The sequence below is a fragment of the Pecten maximus genome, chromosome 11 (assembly GCF_902652985.1).
Source record: "Pecten maximus chromosome 11, xPecMax1.1, whole genome shotgun sequence".
Taxonomy (NCBI): domain Eukaryota; kingdom Metazoa; phylum Mollusca; class Bivalvia; order Pectinida; family Pectinidae; genus Pecten; species Pecten maximus.
In genome coordinates, this window is record NC_047025.1 from 2,081,879 (window position 1) to 2,101,504 (window position 19,626).

At 35.0% G+C, this 19,626-nt stretch overlaps 1 protein-coding gene across 1 annotated transcript; it reads left to right on the plus strand.

Moving 5' to 3' along the window:
• The first annotated feature begins 12,213 nt into the window (after positions 1 to 12,213).
• LOC117338305 lies at positions 12,214 to 16,851 on the plus strand. The gene has a single exon (XM_033899596.1). It carries the CDS (start codon positions 12,226 to 12,228, stop codon positions 14,254 to 14,256), a length of 2,031 nt encoding a protein of 676 aa, XP_033755487.1. The 5' UTR covers positions 12,214 to 12,225; the 3' UTR covers positions 14,257 to 16,851.
• Positions 16,852 to 19,626: the final 2,775 nt, after the last annotated feature.

Here is a 19,626-nt window from a genome sequence, read left to right on the forward strand (position 1 = left end):
AATATGGTAGAAATAACTTCCATAACTGTGAATGTATTAGCTATAGGTGGCTAAAAGAGTAGGATGGAGTAAGAAATATGTCTTATTGTCCAGTAAATCTATATAAAACAAACTATGATAGCAAGGGAAAGCAAACGAATATTTCATACAACAAATTGAATCTAATTAGTCAATCATATATAGTTCATAATCTTACATCAAGGAAAAGCAATAATATAAACTGGTGATGGCGTCACTTTTTTTCTTCTTTTTTTTTAAAGATATAGATCTATAGAAGACCACATAAGAATGGAAATCATCACATTTACTGTGCCCTGCACTCACAATTGCATATTTTGTAACATGTAATTAACCATTGATAATATCTTAAATCATTTTTTTCTTATTTTGGGTTATCAAATTCATGTGGAATTTAATTTGCATAATGAGGATTTTGGAATTATAAAAGATAAATAAGTGAAAGCGTTATGTTATAGCATAAATATAACAAGATTCTAAAAAGTTGAATGATAAGCAACCTTTGTGTTGATTATAGTATCATATACAGTTTATTCAAGTGTCTTCAATATTTTGATTTATGTCTTACATTAAAAGATTAATATCCAACTCAGACGGCAATTGGGCCGTGATTCATGAATGATTACAAAAACTAATTTGAAGTACTTCTCGGTCAAATAAACCCCTACTATTTTACATACAGTACAGTTGTGCAACATGAAGAACATTTAGGTCCATTCTCTGAAAATGATGCCAATTTTAGGCCCAGTTTCCTCCGTTTCAGTTAATACATAAGTCCGTTTCGCCACCTAATACAAGGGGCGCAAGTCCTGCACCCCCCAAGTCCATTAACCTTCTCCAGGTTGATACCGCTACCCTATCAATCAAATTAAGTAACTCTGATAGATCTATAATGTGTACCAGACAGAATGGAACAACATACACTCGTACTTTGCTTGTCATTAAGATTATTGGAAATGATGAATATTTACAAATTATTCTTCAATTGTTCGATAAATATTAAGTAAACTTTATACTCATCACAAAAAGAAATTGTAGCTGAAAGGTTCTTGCTTTTTCTAACTGAGTCAAAATATAACAAACAAAGGGCCATAACTCGTAAAATATACTCAAATGAAATAAACGCAACTTCATGACATGGCATACCCAGTTTGAAAAAAAAGATGGTTATTGATGGTGGGAAGAGACCTCCGAACAAACCACATAATGCCTGAATTAAATAAGCTTCCCGAAAGGGCTTATCTCTAGTTATGTTGTCAAATCAAACTGCAGTTCAGGAAAACACAATTTTATGTCATGGTTATGAAACATACCAAGTTTGAAAACTTTGAAGAGATTACCAAACAAACCACATTGATACATGATGCCCAGGCCAATTTAACGAAGTTCTAGAGTGGGCCTAGTACACAACTTATGCCATGGTATATGTATACTCAGTTTGAAAGAAATGGATTATTTAGTGTAGGAGGAGGTCTCCACACAAACCCAATGTATTTGCTACACAATGACCATATTTGGCAAATATGCAATGCTGTTACTCAAAAAATGTGAATGACGACAACAAAGCCCATTTAATTTGGCTTTGGCGATTCGAAGGGATAATGTAACGCCAAAACGTTATATATGCCGAATATCTGTAAAGTAATGTTTTGACACCTTTTAACTCTTAGACGTGCACCAAAAAATATTGTTTTCACATAATCGATAAAGTTCAAAGCATGTCAAAAAGCAGCTTTTTGTCACAAAATCTATTAATTTGACATGTGACATCCATTGATAAACAGTGCTAGTCATATGACATTGACGTTTATTGATCAACTGTACTAGTCATGTGCCATTTACATGTATTGATAAACAGCTAACACCAAAACTACTTACATTTGAAAACCAACGTAACCGAAACTGGGGTGACAACATTAGCTTTCCATCTTCTTTGAAGAAATTAACTAATGAAATTAAAAAATGATTCCAGCTCTACATCTTCTATGAAAAAACGAGCTAATAAAATTAAAAAAAGTATTCAAAGCAGTGACTTATACTGTCATGCATTTTAAACACATCTTTCAAATTTTCAATGACATGTTCCAGATCACAAAATATTACATAGTCAGTATACATATCCACTCACAGTAAAATCCATACTTAGAATTATCCAATATCAATAATACTACTAGCGAATCTAAATATAATATCAAAGCATTGTAGCCAAATGATCTCCATAGAATAGAAACCAGATAAGAGATGGCCTGACTGGACTGGTTTGTGTTTCTTGCGCATGCACCAATTTAGCTTATTATAACAGTGCTTAACAGGATCTTTCATTTGACCAATAAAGATCATTTAATGGTGTGTGCAAAGATCTCGCACTCGGATATTTTACTTATTATATCAAGAAGCCACTGAAGCAAAAAGTATGAAACATAAACACTGCAATTTTGTTACTGAGTAGTTTTATTTTTAGCTCGCCTGGCTGAAGGGCAAGTGAGCTTATGTCGTGGTGTGGCGTCCGTCCGTCCGGCGTCAATTTTTCATTTAAACAACTTCTGCTAATAACCAAGAGGCCCAGCAGGGACTTGATATTACACGTGTAGCAAAGAAATGACCTTGACTTTCATTCAAGGTCACATGGGTCAAAAAGGCTATAATCTTCCAACGACTTCTTCTCAATAAGCAAGAGGCCCAGGGACCTGATATTGGACCTGTAGCATGCCGGGTGAAGGGCTACCAAGATTGTTCAAATAAATGACCTTCACCTTCATTCAAGGTCACAGAGGTGAAATAGGCTAAAATCTTCCAACGACTTCATTTCAATAACCAAGATGTCCAGGGACTTGATATTGGGCCGGTAGCATACTGGGGTGAAGGGCTACCACGTTTGTTCAAATAAATGTCTTTGACCGTAATTCAAGGTCACAGAGGTGAAATAGGCTATACTCTTCCAACTACTTCTTCGCAATAAGCATGGGGCCCAGGGACTTAATATTGGGCCTGTACCATGCTGGGGTGAAGGGCTACCATGCATATGTTTGTTCCAATAAATGACCTTGAACTTCATTCAAGGTCACATGGGAACTTCATTCAAGGTCACATGGGTCAAATAGGCTATAATCTTCAAACAGCTTCTTCTCAATAACAAAGAGCCCAGGGACGTGATATTGGGCCTGTAGCATGCTGGGTCGTAGGGCTACCAAATTTGTTAAAATAAATGACCTTGACCTTCATTCATGGTCACATGGGTCAAATAGACTATAATCTGTACACAATAATTTTGCGATAGCCAAGAGTCTCTGAAGCCTGACATTAGGCAAATATTATGCTGGAATGAAGGACTAGAAAATTATTTGATATGAAAAAAGAGGTAATCAGCATAGCATGTGTAGAAATTACCTCAATCAACGTCAAAGTTGGTGTAGAGCCAGGTGAGCGGTACAGGCCCATTGGGCCTCTTGTTTGAGAGGTACAGTATGTATGTGGACAAAATTGAGATATCTTCTTATTCTCTCATGCATGTAAAGACACATATATAAAGAAAGGATTTATTGTTTGGAAATTAGAAATATGTCTGCAAGACATGGAAGTCCTCCCTCCTCCTGAGGATTTCAGTTTGTCGAATTTGATTTTGTGATGGGACATTTAATCTCGATGTGTCCCTGCATTCTGTTGTGCTATTTTCGGCGAAGTCCTAATGCCTATATGACTGATCTGTTACCTTGCCTATGAGTTAAAAATGTTCTTGGCATTTATAGCAATTACTTGTTGCAAACAGAATTAAAAACAAATCACCCGTTTCCGGCAGATATGTGTAGAATGTTGGAATTTGTAGCATAAACCATCTACTACTTGCACTATCAATATATTATTTTGGTATTAGTGTACCAAGGTATTGCCTAACAACAAATTCAGTAGGTTAATTCACCAGTACACTGTGTGGATACATATATTACATAATCATTATATTTATTATATATATATGATAGCAAAGATGTAATCAACACAACAAGTATTGTTTGCTTATGAGTGTATATATTGAAACAAATTTGTGCAAACCTTACAATCCATTTAGTATGGAGTTACTTCCCCTTTAAATATGCTAGAGGTGTAAATGCCATTTCTAGTTTTCAATATAAGCCAGTTACCATTTTATCATATAAAAAAACCATTTTGAATCCATGAAATAATGCAATTATTTTCATTATCATAGTCACGAAAATAGTATTTGGGTGAAGTAGAGTACTCGACTTTTCAAATTACATTACTACATCTTACAACACCCAGAATAAGCTCCGCCTACCTCTCTCATGACTGCAAAAAAAAACCATGTGCACCCCTGACCCCTGTGTCTTCAGTACTTACAGTACTTTGATTGTACATCGAATGGATGTGCTACTCGATAAAAGTAAGCATAAGTCATTGAAGTCAGCTTTTGTAATGCCTGTGAGTTTCTGATAATCTGCATCAGTTAAAGGATAGTTATTATCAAAGTCAATTCGGTATCGATAATTTCGCACTACAATAGCTCTTATGTTTGCAATTAGTGACAACATATCAGTTTTATTGAAATATGTGCTGTCTTCCTGAGAATTCGTTGAGTTGTCGGTCACAGAGCAAAGTGCCTCTTCATTAAATATTTACATGAATCAAGGTGTTTACAGCAACATCTAGATCCAGCTAAAAGCAGATGAACCTTTTCAACAAATAGTCTAGTTCTACAGTCGATTGAAACTGTCATCAATTTTGAACCTCTCTTTTTGCATATACAGCAGGTGGAATGACTGTTACCAGATGACAAAATGAGTAATGGAATATTTTGAGGAGTTTTGAATTGGTTATCATTTCCAGGTTTTTTAGGCGGTGGAACATAGTTCGGATCTTTTGGTGTATCTTCACTATCGGTCACATTTTCACACAACTTAGGTTTTACAGTTTTTGCTGACCTTTTGTATTTCACAAAACATGTTTGACATGTTACGTCATTTGCTGAAGCTTCTATGGTTAAATGCTGAATACAGCCTTTGTAGACATCAGTGTTCACAAATCTTTTTTCTTTTGGCCGTGTACGTTTGCCACACGCAACGCATTGAAAAGACTTAGGCCCGGTCCCTGGCATTCTGCAATAAAAATCATAAATACTATTTTAGCACAAGTTAACAAATATTGATTTCTTTGTCTTTATATATATATAATATATATATAGTATAGCCCATGTTTTTTTCATTTGAGAAAATACAACAGGGTTTAATGAAAACTAGTTTTAAATAATTTTAATACATTAAACTAAATCATTTAGTATCAATCTAATTAAAATCTGGATGTTCATTCTCACTACGTTACATGAACGTTCATATAACGAAGTGAGAATGACCATCTAGATTTTAATTAGATAGATTTAGTATTGACCTATTTCAAATGCTTAAATACATTTCTGCATCCTGGTTAATGTTTTATAACGAAAATTTAAGTGAAAACTCAAAACATTAATAACACAAATATGAAACAGAATTTGGGTCATCATGCTTTAAAAAAAAAAAAAAAAGACAGAATACTAATCTAGATTTGGCTTAAAAGAAGTAAAATTATTTGATTTTTTAATATTAAATTACAAAACGAATTAAAATTTCACAGAAATACATAAAAGATTAAAAAAAGGTCAATTTAGTTTCAAAAAGAAAAAGAAGAAAACTCCAGGCGGATTTGAACTCGTGATCTTTTGCCCTGCGGCCAATCATGTAACCCCTCGTCCACGCGGGCGGACGTTGACTAAAGTAAGTTTAAATGCGCTAGACCTAAACGTTCGGCACTAAAAGCCATCAGTGTAAAATATTCGCGTTCCATTTTCAACCACATTTTTCGATTTTTGACTTTTTAAACTGTGTGAGTGCCTAAACATTACAGTTAATGTAAAAATTATGATATTTTATACTTAATATTCTAATAAACCTGTCCTTCGACGGTCAGTGCAGCTGTTTTTGAAGAAAAACTGTGCAACTGTCTTCTGTCCGCGTCGGGGCAGCAGAAGAAACACATTATTTTCTTTCTTTTCAAATGATTTGTATAGCTCTACCATGATCATAATATGAAAACAATTCTTTATTGATAACGAAAATAGCTAACACTAGGGGATGTACTGTTGTGCCTGTCGTAACGGCGACCGGGCGATTGAATGAGCACTGTATGTGTTATAATGACAGGACTGAAAGAAAAGACCACTTTATACGGAAGAAACTTGCACTTTGATCAGATTTTGGGAAAAGATCAACGCTTATATACCTGTTGCTACTGCTAACATCTTCTGTTGAACAAATCCATCAGCCAAACTTCAAGGCGGACGACAAACACGTCTTCGATGCCAGTATATTACAATATAACGAAACACCCATGGTGGTGACGCTTTCCGGAATTAAGTTTATGTTTTGAGAGATAAAAATATGCCTTGAAAGTCAATATTTTATATTTATTTCGAAAATATTAATCAAACATTATTTTGAACAACAATACGGATATAATGAGTTTTGTTTTGATTTTAAAAAGATGGTTATTTTCCATTTGAGTTGTCTTCCGGACTTCTGAAAACCGTGCTGTCCGGTCGTTTTTTTAGTATAGTATACCTCATGGCAACAGCGTCGGGGGCAATCGTCGTTTTTTTCTTTTTAGGATTTGGCCGCATTGATGTCCCAGCATGAAATTCAACACATGCACGTAACATTTTTATTTTATTCCATTGGCAAAATATGATGCTGGGACATCGATGCGGCCAATCTCAAATTCCAGTTTTTCTATGTCTCGACTATGATAATATAATTTTAGGCATGGCCTATGTGAGAGCGCAGCAATCCCGGTGCCCATGGAATTCGAGAAACAAGCATACATAATCTAGTCTACTAGAATAGTAAATCCCACGTGATTTGTTTCATCTATGCGGAACGTAGTACAGTTTCCGATGATGTTAAATGTAAAACAGACTGGTCGTATCACTGCCTCAAATATCATGTGAATTTAAATACATGCTTTATTTAGCGTAAGATATATATATAAGATATATATAATATTGTAATGTTTTTAAAACTCGAGGATCAAGACCGTGATTTCGATGCTAATCTATTTAGGATGGTCACGTGAATCCTTGAATACAACGAGATCTGCCGAAGTTTACCGAGTCCACACATCACGTGGTATGCAACTCGAACGGACCGGAGCTGCACTCGTAAAACACCGGAAATATTTTCGTTGAGAATTATACCGTTACGTTTTGAATATAAAAAATTAAGAACTTGTTCGTGATAAATTTTATTAACAAATTCTAACTAGTCTGAAGTCAAACATTTGCATATTTTTAAAATCTTGATATTTTGTAATCTCCCGAGAATGTGACTTTGAATACAGTCTTGCGCAACACTGGATCTTGTCGTGACATCCTGCTTCCGGTTACTGAGAAAGCTTTTGAACTCTAAATATATTGGGGGGGGGGGGGGGGGGGGGTTCCGAGACATCTCTACCATTAAGTTCGCTAAGCGAACGGGCTTCGCCCGTTCGAGCTGCGCTCTCTATAACATGTGTAGCATTTCCGTTTTTTCGGCAAACTGCCAGGGTCTTGGGGGCGGGGTCTTGGTGACAGAATCACGTGACACGCGACTATTTAATTCAGCCCCATGTAAAGGTACGGGTCATGGACGTAATTGTCGCAACAAAGACAGTAATCAATGAAAGTATTTATATTGTATTTAATGTAACAGGATAATTAGTATTCCTTTTATTTATTTGCTAATAGATTTTTTAGTCGTCTTTATTCTGTAATGCGTATTTTCGAGTGTTTCATGACACTTTTTGTGAAATATGGTTGGCCCTAAAAAGGTCCGTTTTGAATTATGTTGCTCCTACTGTCGTTGTTTGCAGAACAGTGCGAGTCTTATCTATCGTACATATCGCTCTTGTAATGTTGTTGACAAGTGAACTCCGTCGGGAAATGCGTTGGTGTCTAAATGTTGTAACCCTCGAAACTCCGGTACGACGATTTACCAAAAAACACCCAAAAACACCCAAAACTACCCAAAAACCACCCAAAAACATCATAAACCTACCCAAAAACACCCTTAAATGTCAAGAAAAATTATAATATTATAACGGACCAAAAAGAAATCTTAAATGAAGTAATTTCTATGAGGATTTATACAGATTTAAGGAAGTTGAACATGTTAGTCTGGACATTTATCTATATAGCTACATGGTTGTAATATTCCAAAATTAGAGGAAAATGAAGCCAATATTATAGAAGGTATAATTACAGTAGATGAGGCAAGTATATTTCTAAAACATATGAAAAACAACAAAAGCCCTGGTTCAGATGGATATACTGCTGATTTTTTTTTAAATGCTTTTGGAAAGATGTAAAGGACTTTGTTGTTAGGTCTATCAACTATGGTTTCTCTATTGGTCAACTTTCAGTTACACAGAGACAAGGCATAATAATAACCTGTATTCCTAAGGGTAATAAACCTCGACATTTTATAAAGAATTGGAGACCTATTTCTCTTTTAAACATTTCATATAAAATAGCTTCTGGAATTATCTCCCAAAGAATAAGAAAATATTTAAACAAGTTAATTAATTGTGACCAAACCGGTTTTCTATCTGATCGCTATATATATGTAGGTGAGAATATCAGAACTCTATATGATGTGATGCGGTATGCTGAAGAAGAAAATAATCCTGGAATGTTACTATCAATAGATTTTGAAAAAGCGTTTGATTTCTGTTTCATGGAATTTTACTGAGAAGGTCTTGAATTTTTTAAATTTTGGAACTGACATCAAAAAGTGGGTCAAAACTTTGTATTGTGATGTTTTTTCTTATGTAAATAAAGGTGGCAATATTTCTTCTGCTGTCAACATCCAATGTGGATGAAGACAAGGCGACCCGATCGCTGCATATATATTTATTCTCTGTGCTGAAGTTCTTGCTGCTAGAATAAGAAATAACAAAGATATTAGAGGTATACATGTAGATAATACAGATATTCTTAATTTACAAAATGCTGATGATACCGGATTGTTGCTTGATGGTTCAGAAAAATCTTGAAAGGAATCTATTAATGAGCTAGACAATTTTTCTAAGATATCGGGGCTCAATATTAACACAGATAAAACACATGTTGGTTTGAAAGTAAAATATACAGTCAGGAAACTTTTTTGCCACAATTCGACTTACAGTGGGGTAAAAGCAGGTTCACATTTCTAGGAATAGACTTTTCTGTTGACCTAGCTGAAATGCCAAGGATGAACTTTGACAAAAAATTAAAAAAGCTTAAATCTCTAATATCTCCTTGGAAAAAACGGAATTTGACTCCTATTGGTAAAATTAATATTATAAAATCCCTACTAATCTCTCAGCTAAATTGTCTTTTTATTACTCTGCCTAACCCACCTGAGAGATTCATAGTGCAATTAAATTCCATAATATTTGACTACCTTTGGAATGATAGGCCTCATAAAATAAAGAAAGATGTTGTTATCCAAAGCTACTTAAATGGAGGCTTGAAAATGATAGATGTCCGGGCTTTCATAGATTCACTTAAGTTAGTTTGGGTACGTAGGATGTTTAAGTCTTCAGGCAAATGGGTTATCCTCCTAAAGACTATGATAGATTTTAAAAAGTTACAGTGCTGTGGGAATTCTTACATATCTGTATATGAATCTAAGTGTTCTAATAAATTTTGGAAAGATGTTTTCAGAATATGGAAAAAATTGAAAAGTTCTAGACTATTTAGGAAAATGTTATTAGATCATAACTCTTTTTTGAAAACTCCATTATGGTATAATACAGATATAAAAGTTGGAAATAGCACCATCTTTTACAAAAACTGGTTTAATGTTGGAATTTATACAATTTCTGACTTGGTTAAAAATCATGGTAATCTAAGTTTCTATACAATTAATGAGTTTCTAGAAAAATTCAGAGCCAACACTAACTTTCTCCAATACCACGGACTGATATCTGCAGTTAGATCTTTTATGGAGAATTATGTTATGCACTAATTAGTAAACCAGAGAAGGTAACGCATTTGCTCTGGGAATGTGTATGCGTACAAGAATTATTACAGGAATTTGAAAACTTAATTGATATATTGTTCATTGCTTTTTCTATGAATAAAGAATCTTTCTTATTTGGTTTATTATCTTCATATGCCAACCCTGTTGATAATGAAATCATTATTATAATTAAATATTAAGATGTTTCAACAAAGCTTTAAATCTAACAGCTCTTGTTAATCATATCAAGGATCATTTTACCCTTTAAAAATTTATCAACAATGGAAATAATGTACACAAAAAAATGATTTTTGAAAATAATTGGAAGAAATGGATGCCATTATTGGAACTAAACTGCATATTTTTCTTCTGGCAGTGTCGAATCTATGTTCAATTTTGGTAAAGAGGTTCTCGAATCAAATTATTTTATTTTGATTATACATCTCTATTTTTGAATCTCCCTCTCCCTCTCCTCTCTCTTTCCCTTCTTTTTTCTGCCTTTTTTTTCTTCTTCTTTATTTTCATGTACAAATTAATTATGTATGTATGCGTGTTTGAAAGTTTGTGTGTGTGTATGTTTGTAAGTGTGAGTGTGTGTACGTGTGATGGTGTGTGCGCATGTGCTGTTTGTATGAACATGATCTTTGTTTACATGTAATTTATTAGTGTGAATATGAAATATGTTTGCTTTTCTCTCTTTGCTTGTGTATGTACTATGTATACAGTATATATCTATACCGTATACCTGTATACCGTTCTATGGTAATATATCTATGTTACATTGTATAGGTATATACAATGTACAATGTACTTGGAAATAAATATGCTCCTGATGTATACATACACTTTTCCAGTGTTGTATGTATCTATTTGCATCAACGTGAAAATCTTAATGTGTATAGATGTTCCTTTTTAAAATGTTATATCCGTTATATGTTTGTGAGTACAGAAATATGATATATATACATATGCATTTATATGAGTGCTATACAGGAATATCTATGTGAGTATCTAGATCATAGGATATGTGTATATGTTTGCAAGTTTCCAAATGAGATATACAAGTGAAATATTTATATATCATACATGGTATGTGTACATGTGTGCAATTATGGATATAAGATTGTATGTGTTTAAATGTATGCAGTATGCAAATATTTGCGTGGGAATTTTATATACAATCTATTGTTGATGTATGCGAGAGCAAGCAAATGATATATATAGATAAGGGTTTTGTGTATGTTTGTGTGCGAGTGTGTAAAGAGGCAATTGTATTTTATGTACATTGATGAAAATCTTGAATAAAAAGATAATTATATAAAAAAAAAAGAAGTATGCACAATTGACCTAGACTGTCAACTGCCCGGGTCATTTTGTTTGTTTGTGTTTAACGTCCGATGAACAGCCAGGGTCATTTAAGGGCGTGCCAGGTTTGGAGGTGGAGGAAAGCCGGAGTACGGTCAATGCATGGCAACTGCCCCACGTAGGTTTCGAACTCGCAACCCAGAGGTGGAGGGCTAGTGATAAAGTGCCAGGACACCTTAACCACTCGGCCACCGCGGCCCAGAGGTGGAGGGCTAGTGATAAAGTGTCGGGACACCTTAACCACTCGGCCACCGCGGCCTGGGTCACTGGGATAACATAACCCATAGCATCATGCAACAATTGAGTAGTATAGAGATTAGTAGGCCTACCTGTGAGATGGGCCTTATGAATTATGATACGTGAAATGATCCTTTTGCTATAATAAATGTACAGTACATTCCAGTTAATCGGGTATTTCGTTTAATTGGGTAAAATTTCAAAAACCAAAACCATTTTCTCTTAAATCATGTTAAAAAAATTCGTTTGATTGGGTTGGAAAAGTCGCATTTTTCGGTTATTCGAATAAATCAATCAGGACAAAAAATAGAAATGCTCCGATTAATCATTTTCACGAAAGTCATTATATATTTCTTTAAGTTTTGGACATTTATCAACAAATAGGGTAATTTAGATGGTTAAAATTAAAAAAAAAAACACGGTAAAATATGTATATCAAGTGAAGTAGGAAAACAAAATGATGACCATTTGTGGGATTTTCTTTTGCTTTTTCTTTTAGTTTTGTGATCCATATTCTTGGTAATAACTTGTCTGTACGCTTGTCTCCATTGTGTTATTGCAGATTTGTGACGTAAAAACGGAGATGTCAGATCAGGGTGAGCTGTATGAAAATTCCTGGATCCTTCATCACGTCCTCGAAAGGTTCATAGGGAGTCGTGAGGTTGTAGCCGCCAGGAGAAAGATGAAACTTTTAGTGGAACGTATTTTCAACGCTATAGAAAAAGATTTCAAAAAGTTTCAAGCAGGAAGTGGAGCAGAAGGAATTGATATGAAAGGCTCAGATGAAGACCTCATGTTTACTGATGAAAATGTGATAGTTCTGTGTCCGGAACATGACACCTGTATTCCACCAGATAAAAGGGAAAACACATATGCGATAATGAGGGAAACTGACAGTAGACCTGGTTATGTAGCCCTTGAAGTAGTCCAAATGGGAGAAAAAGCTAATAACTACTTGCTCAAATCTGTTGTTCCAGTTGGGCATTTACAATTCATATCAAGTGAAATATACGTAAGGGTTTGGTATGACGATTTTATTAAATCATTACCCGTGGAAATACATGGTCCAGCTAACACTGTGAACGATCAAACATCTGCTGCTGTGGCTACAGATTATGTGGTATCTTTTCAGTGTTGCAACTGGCCGAAGGTTGCAGATGAGTGGGTGACCAGACCCCGCTTTTATAACTGGCCAGATCAAGCTTTGAGGGATCAGATAGTACAAGATGGTTGCCATCTTGTCCCTGTAGGCGATAAAACATCTGCTGACACATTCCTACAATGGAGGATTTCTTTCGTAACTGCGGAAAGGAAACTTGTATCTTCTCTCACCCGTGTTCAATTTTTAGTGTACGGACTTCTCAAGTATTTCCTCAAACAGATATCTGACATGTTGAAACAGTTATTAGGAGATATAGATATCATAACATCATATATTATGAAAACTGTTATTTTCCATGCAGTGGAAAACACGCCTAGTCTGCTTTGGCAAGAGAAACATTCATTTTTCTGTTTCATGTTTTGCTTAAACATTTTAATAAGCTGGACAAAGATAGGATATTGTCCAAATTTTTTCATCAAAAGAAACAATATGTTTCTTGGCAAAGTTCAGGGTGAAAATCAGGAAAAACTCCTTCGTTTTCTCGTTGATCTCCGTAATAAGAAATGGGGATGTCTTTCAGTTGGAACATTCATACAGCCATCCATAGGAGAGCGTATTGCTAGAGTGAGGAATGGAGACTGGGAATATGTTCTACCTCCTTCATCACTATTACAACTGGAATGTGATATGATAATAGTTTCCGGAATAGTCAAGTGTGCGCACATTCCAGAAGTACTGCCCACATCACTGGCACTCCTATCTAATTTGAAGTCAGACGTGGATGAATTTATATCTTATGCTGTTACTGCAAACGGTCTGCGTTTTAAAGGTATGGAGACTTTCGAGAAACATGTTCCTGCTAGAGGAAATAAAGAGAAGTACAAATCGCTCAGAAAATCGAAGAAACTTCTGACACCACTTGCCTCAATATGTAAAAGTCCAGGAGAGTTAACATTAGCAACATATTACTACCAGACTGGGAATTACAGTAAGGCCCTGGAATTATGTGGACACATGATTTCCCTTTTTAAAACTTATTTCGCAAACGATTCAGTTACTCAGTCTTTAGCAGATATGTATGAACAGATTTACTCTGGACAGAGGTTCACCCTATGGCGGACGTTCAGGGAGGCTTTTGTAGTAGATATAAACCTGCTGAAACGCGCTCCACACTTCTGCCAATTACAGTTACATCAGGAAATCCAAATATCTGATTCACTGCCAATATCCCCATTCCCCTTCGCTGAGTTTCTGTCTTTCCTGTGTTACCACGAACTCGGCGACAACGAGAGACGTGACTCGGCATTGCTACGTCTTGTGGCTTTGAAGCATAAAAGAGAACTAATGGATAATGTACGGTGGATGATACACAATATCCTAGGTGTATGTTATGAGATGGTAGGAAGCCCACGGATGGCACTCAAGGAATACAGAGAATCGATTGCCATTCCAGTACTTAACCAAAGCATTAACCCCGCCAAGGAAAGGATTGAACGTTTACAACAGTGTTAAAGATACTATCAAGGCAGCACCCGTTCATAGTAAAGTAATACCTAGACAAAATGTAAAATGCCCTCAAAAGAAACTGCATAACATAACTCGCTGTTTTATATAGTGACATCAGGATTCACAGCGTCTCAATCGTCAATGACTTTAAAAAGTAACAGTGACATCAGACTCTCAATCGCCAAGTACTTTAAAAAGTAACAGTGACATCAGACTAATTGAACATTTATCAGTAACTCAACAGGAACCAATACACACTGCCATCCACAGGCTCCTATACACGTTGCAGAAAAATGTTTTGAAATTCAGTCAATGTCATTAAGATATTGTTAATTGTAATTTTCGTATTGAACTTTTTATGGTTATGCTTTCATTATCTTTCAATAGTCGATTTGGTCATTGAGAATGTACAAATCGTCAATATTTTACAATAATATATGTCATTTTAGGGATTTTAAGAGCAGATTTCCACACATTACATTATTTTCTGAGTGTAATGTTAAGGTATATGTTTAAAAAGTGTCGTATATTTTTGGAATACATTGGGAAATAGATAAGGAAAAACTTAAGGGAGATAACCAGCGTAACATAGAAAATAGGAAAGCAGGGGAGATAAACAGTGTTCCCTAGAGGTTTGACAATAAGGGAGATGGAATGTGTTCCCTAAAATGAAGTTCAGATTTAACCACTAGTCATTGAAGGGCGGTAAAGTGAGGAAGATGATCTGCTCTCAGTATTCCTTAAAGGGCGGGAAAGTAAGGGAGATAAGGTGTTACCAGTATCCTTTAAAGGTCAGGGAAGTAAATTGGTACTTCCTAGAGGATGGAAGGCAAGAGAAAAAGGGAGATAACTAGTATTATATAGTGGATGTGAAGGTAAGGGAGATAACCAGTATTACATAGAGGATGGGAAGGTAAGGGAGATAACCAATATTACATAGAGGATGGGAAGGTAAGGGAGATAATCAGTATATCATAGGGGATGGGAGGTAAGGGAGATAACCATTATTGCCTGGAGGATAGGAAGGTAAGGGGAAATACATGTATTACGTGAAGGATGGAAAAGTAAAGGAGATTATCAGTATCACTTTGATGATGAAAAGGTAAATGAAATTAAATTCGGTTGTTTTCGTAGGTATTCGTGTGTATAGCGCACCTGGGTGGACATCGGGGTGGATGTCACGTGGTGTAAGGCTATATAAGGCATGCACGTGGATAGTGCGCTCTTTCAAGTTTGTTGCTCATCACGTATACACGTACATTGACTTAAACAGTTTGTTATGGCGGATATCGAGACAAAGACTGACGACGAGCTGCTTTCCATGCATGAGGACACTAACTCAGTACATGTATTTGACGAGTCTGGCATTAGCGAGAACATTGTCACTAACGAGGACGCCGTATCCTTGTTCAGTTCAACTTTACAAAAAGTTTTGCAAAAACAGACTGAGGAGATTCTTAACACGTGTACCCCAGATTCCGTGAATGCTTATGAGTTCAAGCATGAAGGACAAAAATTACAGTTTAATTTCAACACAGAGAGACTAGCGGAGCTTTCGAATGAGCAACGAGCTGTTATCCCATTTATGTGTTTGTTATTCATTTGAATTTAATTGTTTTATGTTCGGAGGAATTTAATGAGGGAGAACATAAGAGAGATGATCAGTATTACTTTGATGATAGAACTGTAAGGGAGATAATCAGTATTACTTTGATGGTGGGAAGGTAAGGGAGATAATCAGTATTACTTTGATTATTTAAAGGTAAGGGAGATAATCAGTATTACTTTGATTATTTAAAGGTAAGGGAGATAATCAGTAATACTTTGATTATTTAAATGTAAGGGAGATAATCAGTATTACTTTGATGGTGGGAAGGTAAGGGAGATAATCAGTATTACTTTGATGATGGAAAGGTAAGGGAGATAATCAGTATTACTTTGATTATTTAAATGTAAGGGAGATAATCAGTATTACTTTGATGATAGAACTGTAAGGGAGATAATCAGTATTACTTTGATGGTGGGAAGGTAAGGGAGATAATCAGTATTACTTTGATTATTTAAATGTAAGGGAGATAATCAGTATTACTTTGATGATGGAAAGGTAAGGGAGATAATCAGTAATACTTTGATTATTTAAATGTAAGGGAGATAATCAGTATTACTTTGATGATGGAAAGGTAAGGGAGATAATCAGTAATACTTTGATTATTTAAATGTAAGGGAGATAATCAGTATTACTTTGATGATTGAACTGTAAGGGAGATAATCAGTGTTAATTTAATGATGGAAAGGTAAGGGAGATAATCAGTATTACTTTGATGATGGAACTGTAAGGGAGATAATCAGTGTTAATTTAATGATGGAACTGTAAGGGAGATAATCAGTATTACTTTGATGATTGAACGGTAGGGGAGATAACCACTATTACACAGAGTGTGTATAATTTTATTGTATGCCAATGCCATGTATATAGATGACTTCAATCAACGAAACCTGTTAAGGGTATACACATTCCTCAGAATTTACTGTAGCGGATTGGAACAAAACCTTCGTGGTAAACAAGTAATGTTTTTTTTTTTAATTTTTAAAGACATTTTTAATACATAAATACATAAAAATCACACACCCAAACACACATCGATTCCAATATGTATGGTTTGCTATCATCATAATCATAATATCATCTTCATCGTCATCATAATCTATATTTTTCATCATCATAATCTCATCATCCTACTTAAACATTAAAATCATCATCATACTCATCATCATACTCATCATCATCATCATCATCATCATGATCTCATCATAACATCATCATCATCATAGTCATCATCATCATAATCATCATCATCATCATCATCATCATCATGATCTCATCATAACATCATCATCATCATCATCATCATCATCATCATCAATTTAACTACAAGGATAAATACATACAAAACATACATACTCCTATACCTGTATACATATTCTGATAAACATACATCCATCCACACATACATACATATTCAGTTTCTTGATCAATCCTGTCGAGGGCTCAGCTTCTGTGTTGGTCATATCAACTCTTGCCACATCAACTGAGTTATCGGCACCATTGAAATAATGGTTTATATTTTATCAGTCGATCAATTATGTACATTATAGATTCTTTAAATGGGACCATTGGTTTCGAGATGATCAATTTACAATGTAATCTTTATATATATATATATATGATGTCGTTGATTAAACGATAATTTCATTCCTTGATTGTTGAATTTTTCTTTCTACACGCAGATTTTGATAATTAATATACAATACGAAGTTCTTTCAAAACATCATCAAACACAACAAAGCATTCCTGCTACCACAATCAATTTAAGTGTAACACTGTCAGGATTTAAAACCAAAGTGTAATACTGTCAGGATTGTAAACCAAAGCGTAACACTGTCAGGATTTAAAACCAAAGTGTAATACTGTCAGGATTGTAAACCAAAGTGTAACACTGTCAGGATTAAAACCAAAGTGTAACACTGTCAGGATTGTAAAACAAAGTGTAACACTGTCAGGATTTAAATCCAAAGTGTAACACTGTCAGGATTTAAAACCAAAGTGTAACACTGTCAGAATTGTAAAACAAAGTGTAACACTGTCAGGATTTAAAACCAAAGTGTAACACTGTCAGGATTGTAAACCAAAGTGTAACACTGTCGGGATTTAAAACCAAAGTGTAACACTGTCAGGATTGTAAACCAAAGTGTAACACTGTCAGGATTGTAAACCAAAGTGTAACACTGTCAGGATTTAAAACCAAAGTGTAACACTATCAGGATTTATAACCAAAGTGTAACACTGTCAGGATTGTAAACCAAATGTAACACTATTAGGATTGTAAACCAAAGTGTAACACTGTCAGGATTTAAAACCAAAGTGTAACACTGTCAGGATTTTTAACTAAAGTGTAACACTGTCAGGATTGTAAACCAAAGTGTAACACTATCAGGATTTATAACCAAAGTGTAACACTGTCAGGATTGTAAACCAAAGTGTAATACTGTCAGGATTTGAAACCAAAGTGTAACACTGTCAGGATTTAAAACCAAAGTGTAACACTGTCAGGATTTATAACCAAAGTGTAACACTGTCAGGATTGTAAACCAAATGTAACACTATTAGGATTGTAAACCAAAGTGTAACACTGTCAGGATTAAAACCAAAGTGTAACACTGTCAGGATTTATAACCAAAGTGTAACACTGTCAGGATTTATAACCAAAGTGTAACACTGTCAGGATTAAAACCAAAGTGTAACACTGTCAGGATTGTAAACCAAAGTGTAACACTGTCAGGATTGTAAACCAAAGTGTAACACTGTCAGGATTTAAAACCAAAGTGTAACACTGTCAGGATTTATAACCAAAGTGTAACACTGTCAGGATTTATAACCAAAGTGTAACACTGTCAGGATTTAAAACCAAAGTGTAACACTGTCAGGATTGTAAACCAAAGTGTAACACTGTCAGGATTTATAACCAAAGTGTAACACTGTCAGGATTGTAAACCAAATGTAACACTATTAGGATTGTAAACCAAAGTGTAACACTATCAGGATTGTAAACCAAAGTGTAACACTGTCAGGATTAAAACCAAAGTGTAACACTGTCAGGATTGTAAACCAAAGTGTAACACTATCAGGATTGTAAACCAAAGTGTAACACTGTCAGGATTAAAACCAAAGTGTAACACTGTCAGGATTGTAAACCAAAGTGTAACACTGTCAGGATTGTAAACCAAAGTGTAACACTGTCAGGATTTAAAACCAAAGTGTAACACTGTCAGGATTTATAACCAAAGTGTAACACTGTCAGGATTGTAAACCAAATGTAACACTATTAGGATTGTAAACCAAAGTGTAACACTATCAGGATTGTAAACCAAAGTGTAACACTGTCAGGATTAAAACCAAAGTGTAACACTGTCAGGATTGTAAACCAAAGTGTAACACTATCAGGATTGTAAACCAAAGTGTAACACTGTCAGGATTAAAACCAAAGTGTAACACTGTCAGGATTGTAAACCAAAGTGTAACACTGTCAGGATTGTAAACCAAAGTGTAACACTGTCAGGATTTAAAACCAAAGTGTAACACTGTCAGGATTGTAAACCAAAGTGTAACACTGTCAGGATTTAAAACCAAAGCGTAACACTATCAGGATTGTAAACCAAAGTGTAACACTGTCAGGATTTAAAACCAAAGTGTAACACTGTCAGGATTTTTAACTAAAGTGTAACACTGTCAGGATTGTAAACCAAAGTGTAACACTGTCAGGATTGTAAACCAAAGTGTAACACTATCAGGATTAAAACCAAAGTGTAACACTATCA

Bases quoted from the DNA above. Each gene is read 5' to 3' on its own strand.
- LOC117338305 (XM_033899596.1), top strand. From the start codon at position 12,226: ATGTCAGATCAGGGTGAGCTGTATGAAAATTCCTGGATCCTTCATCAC.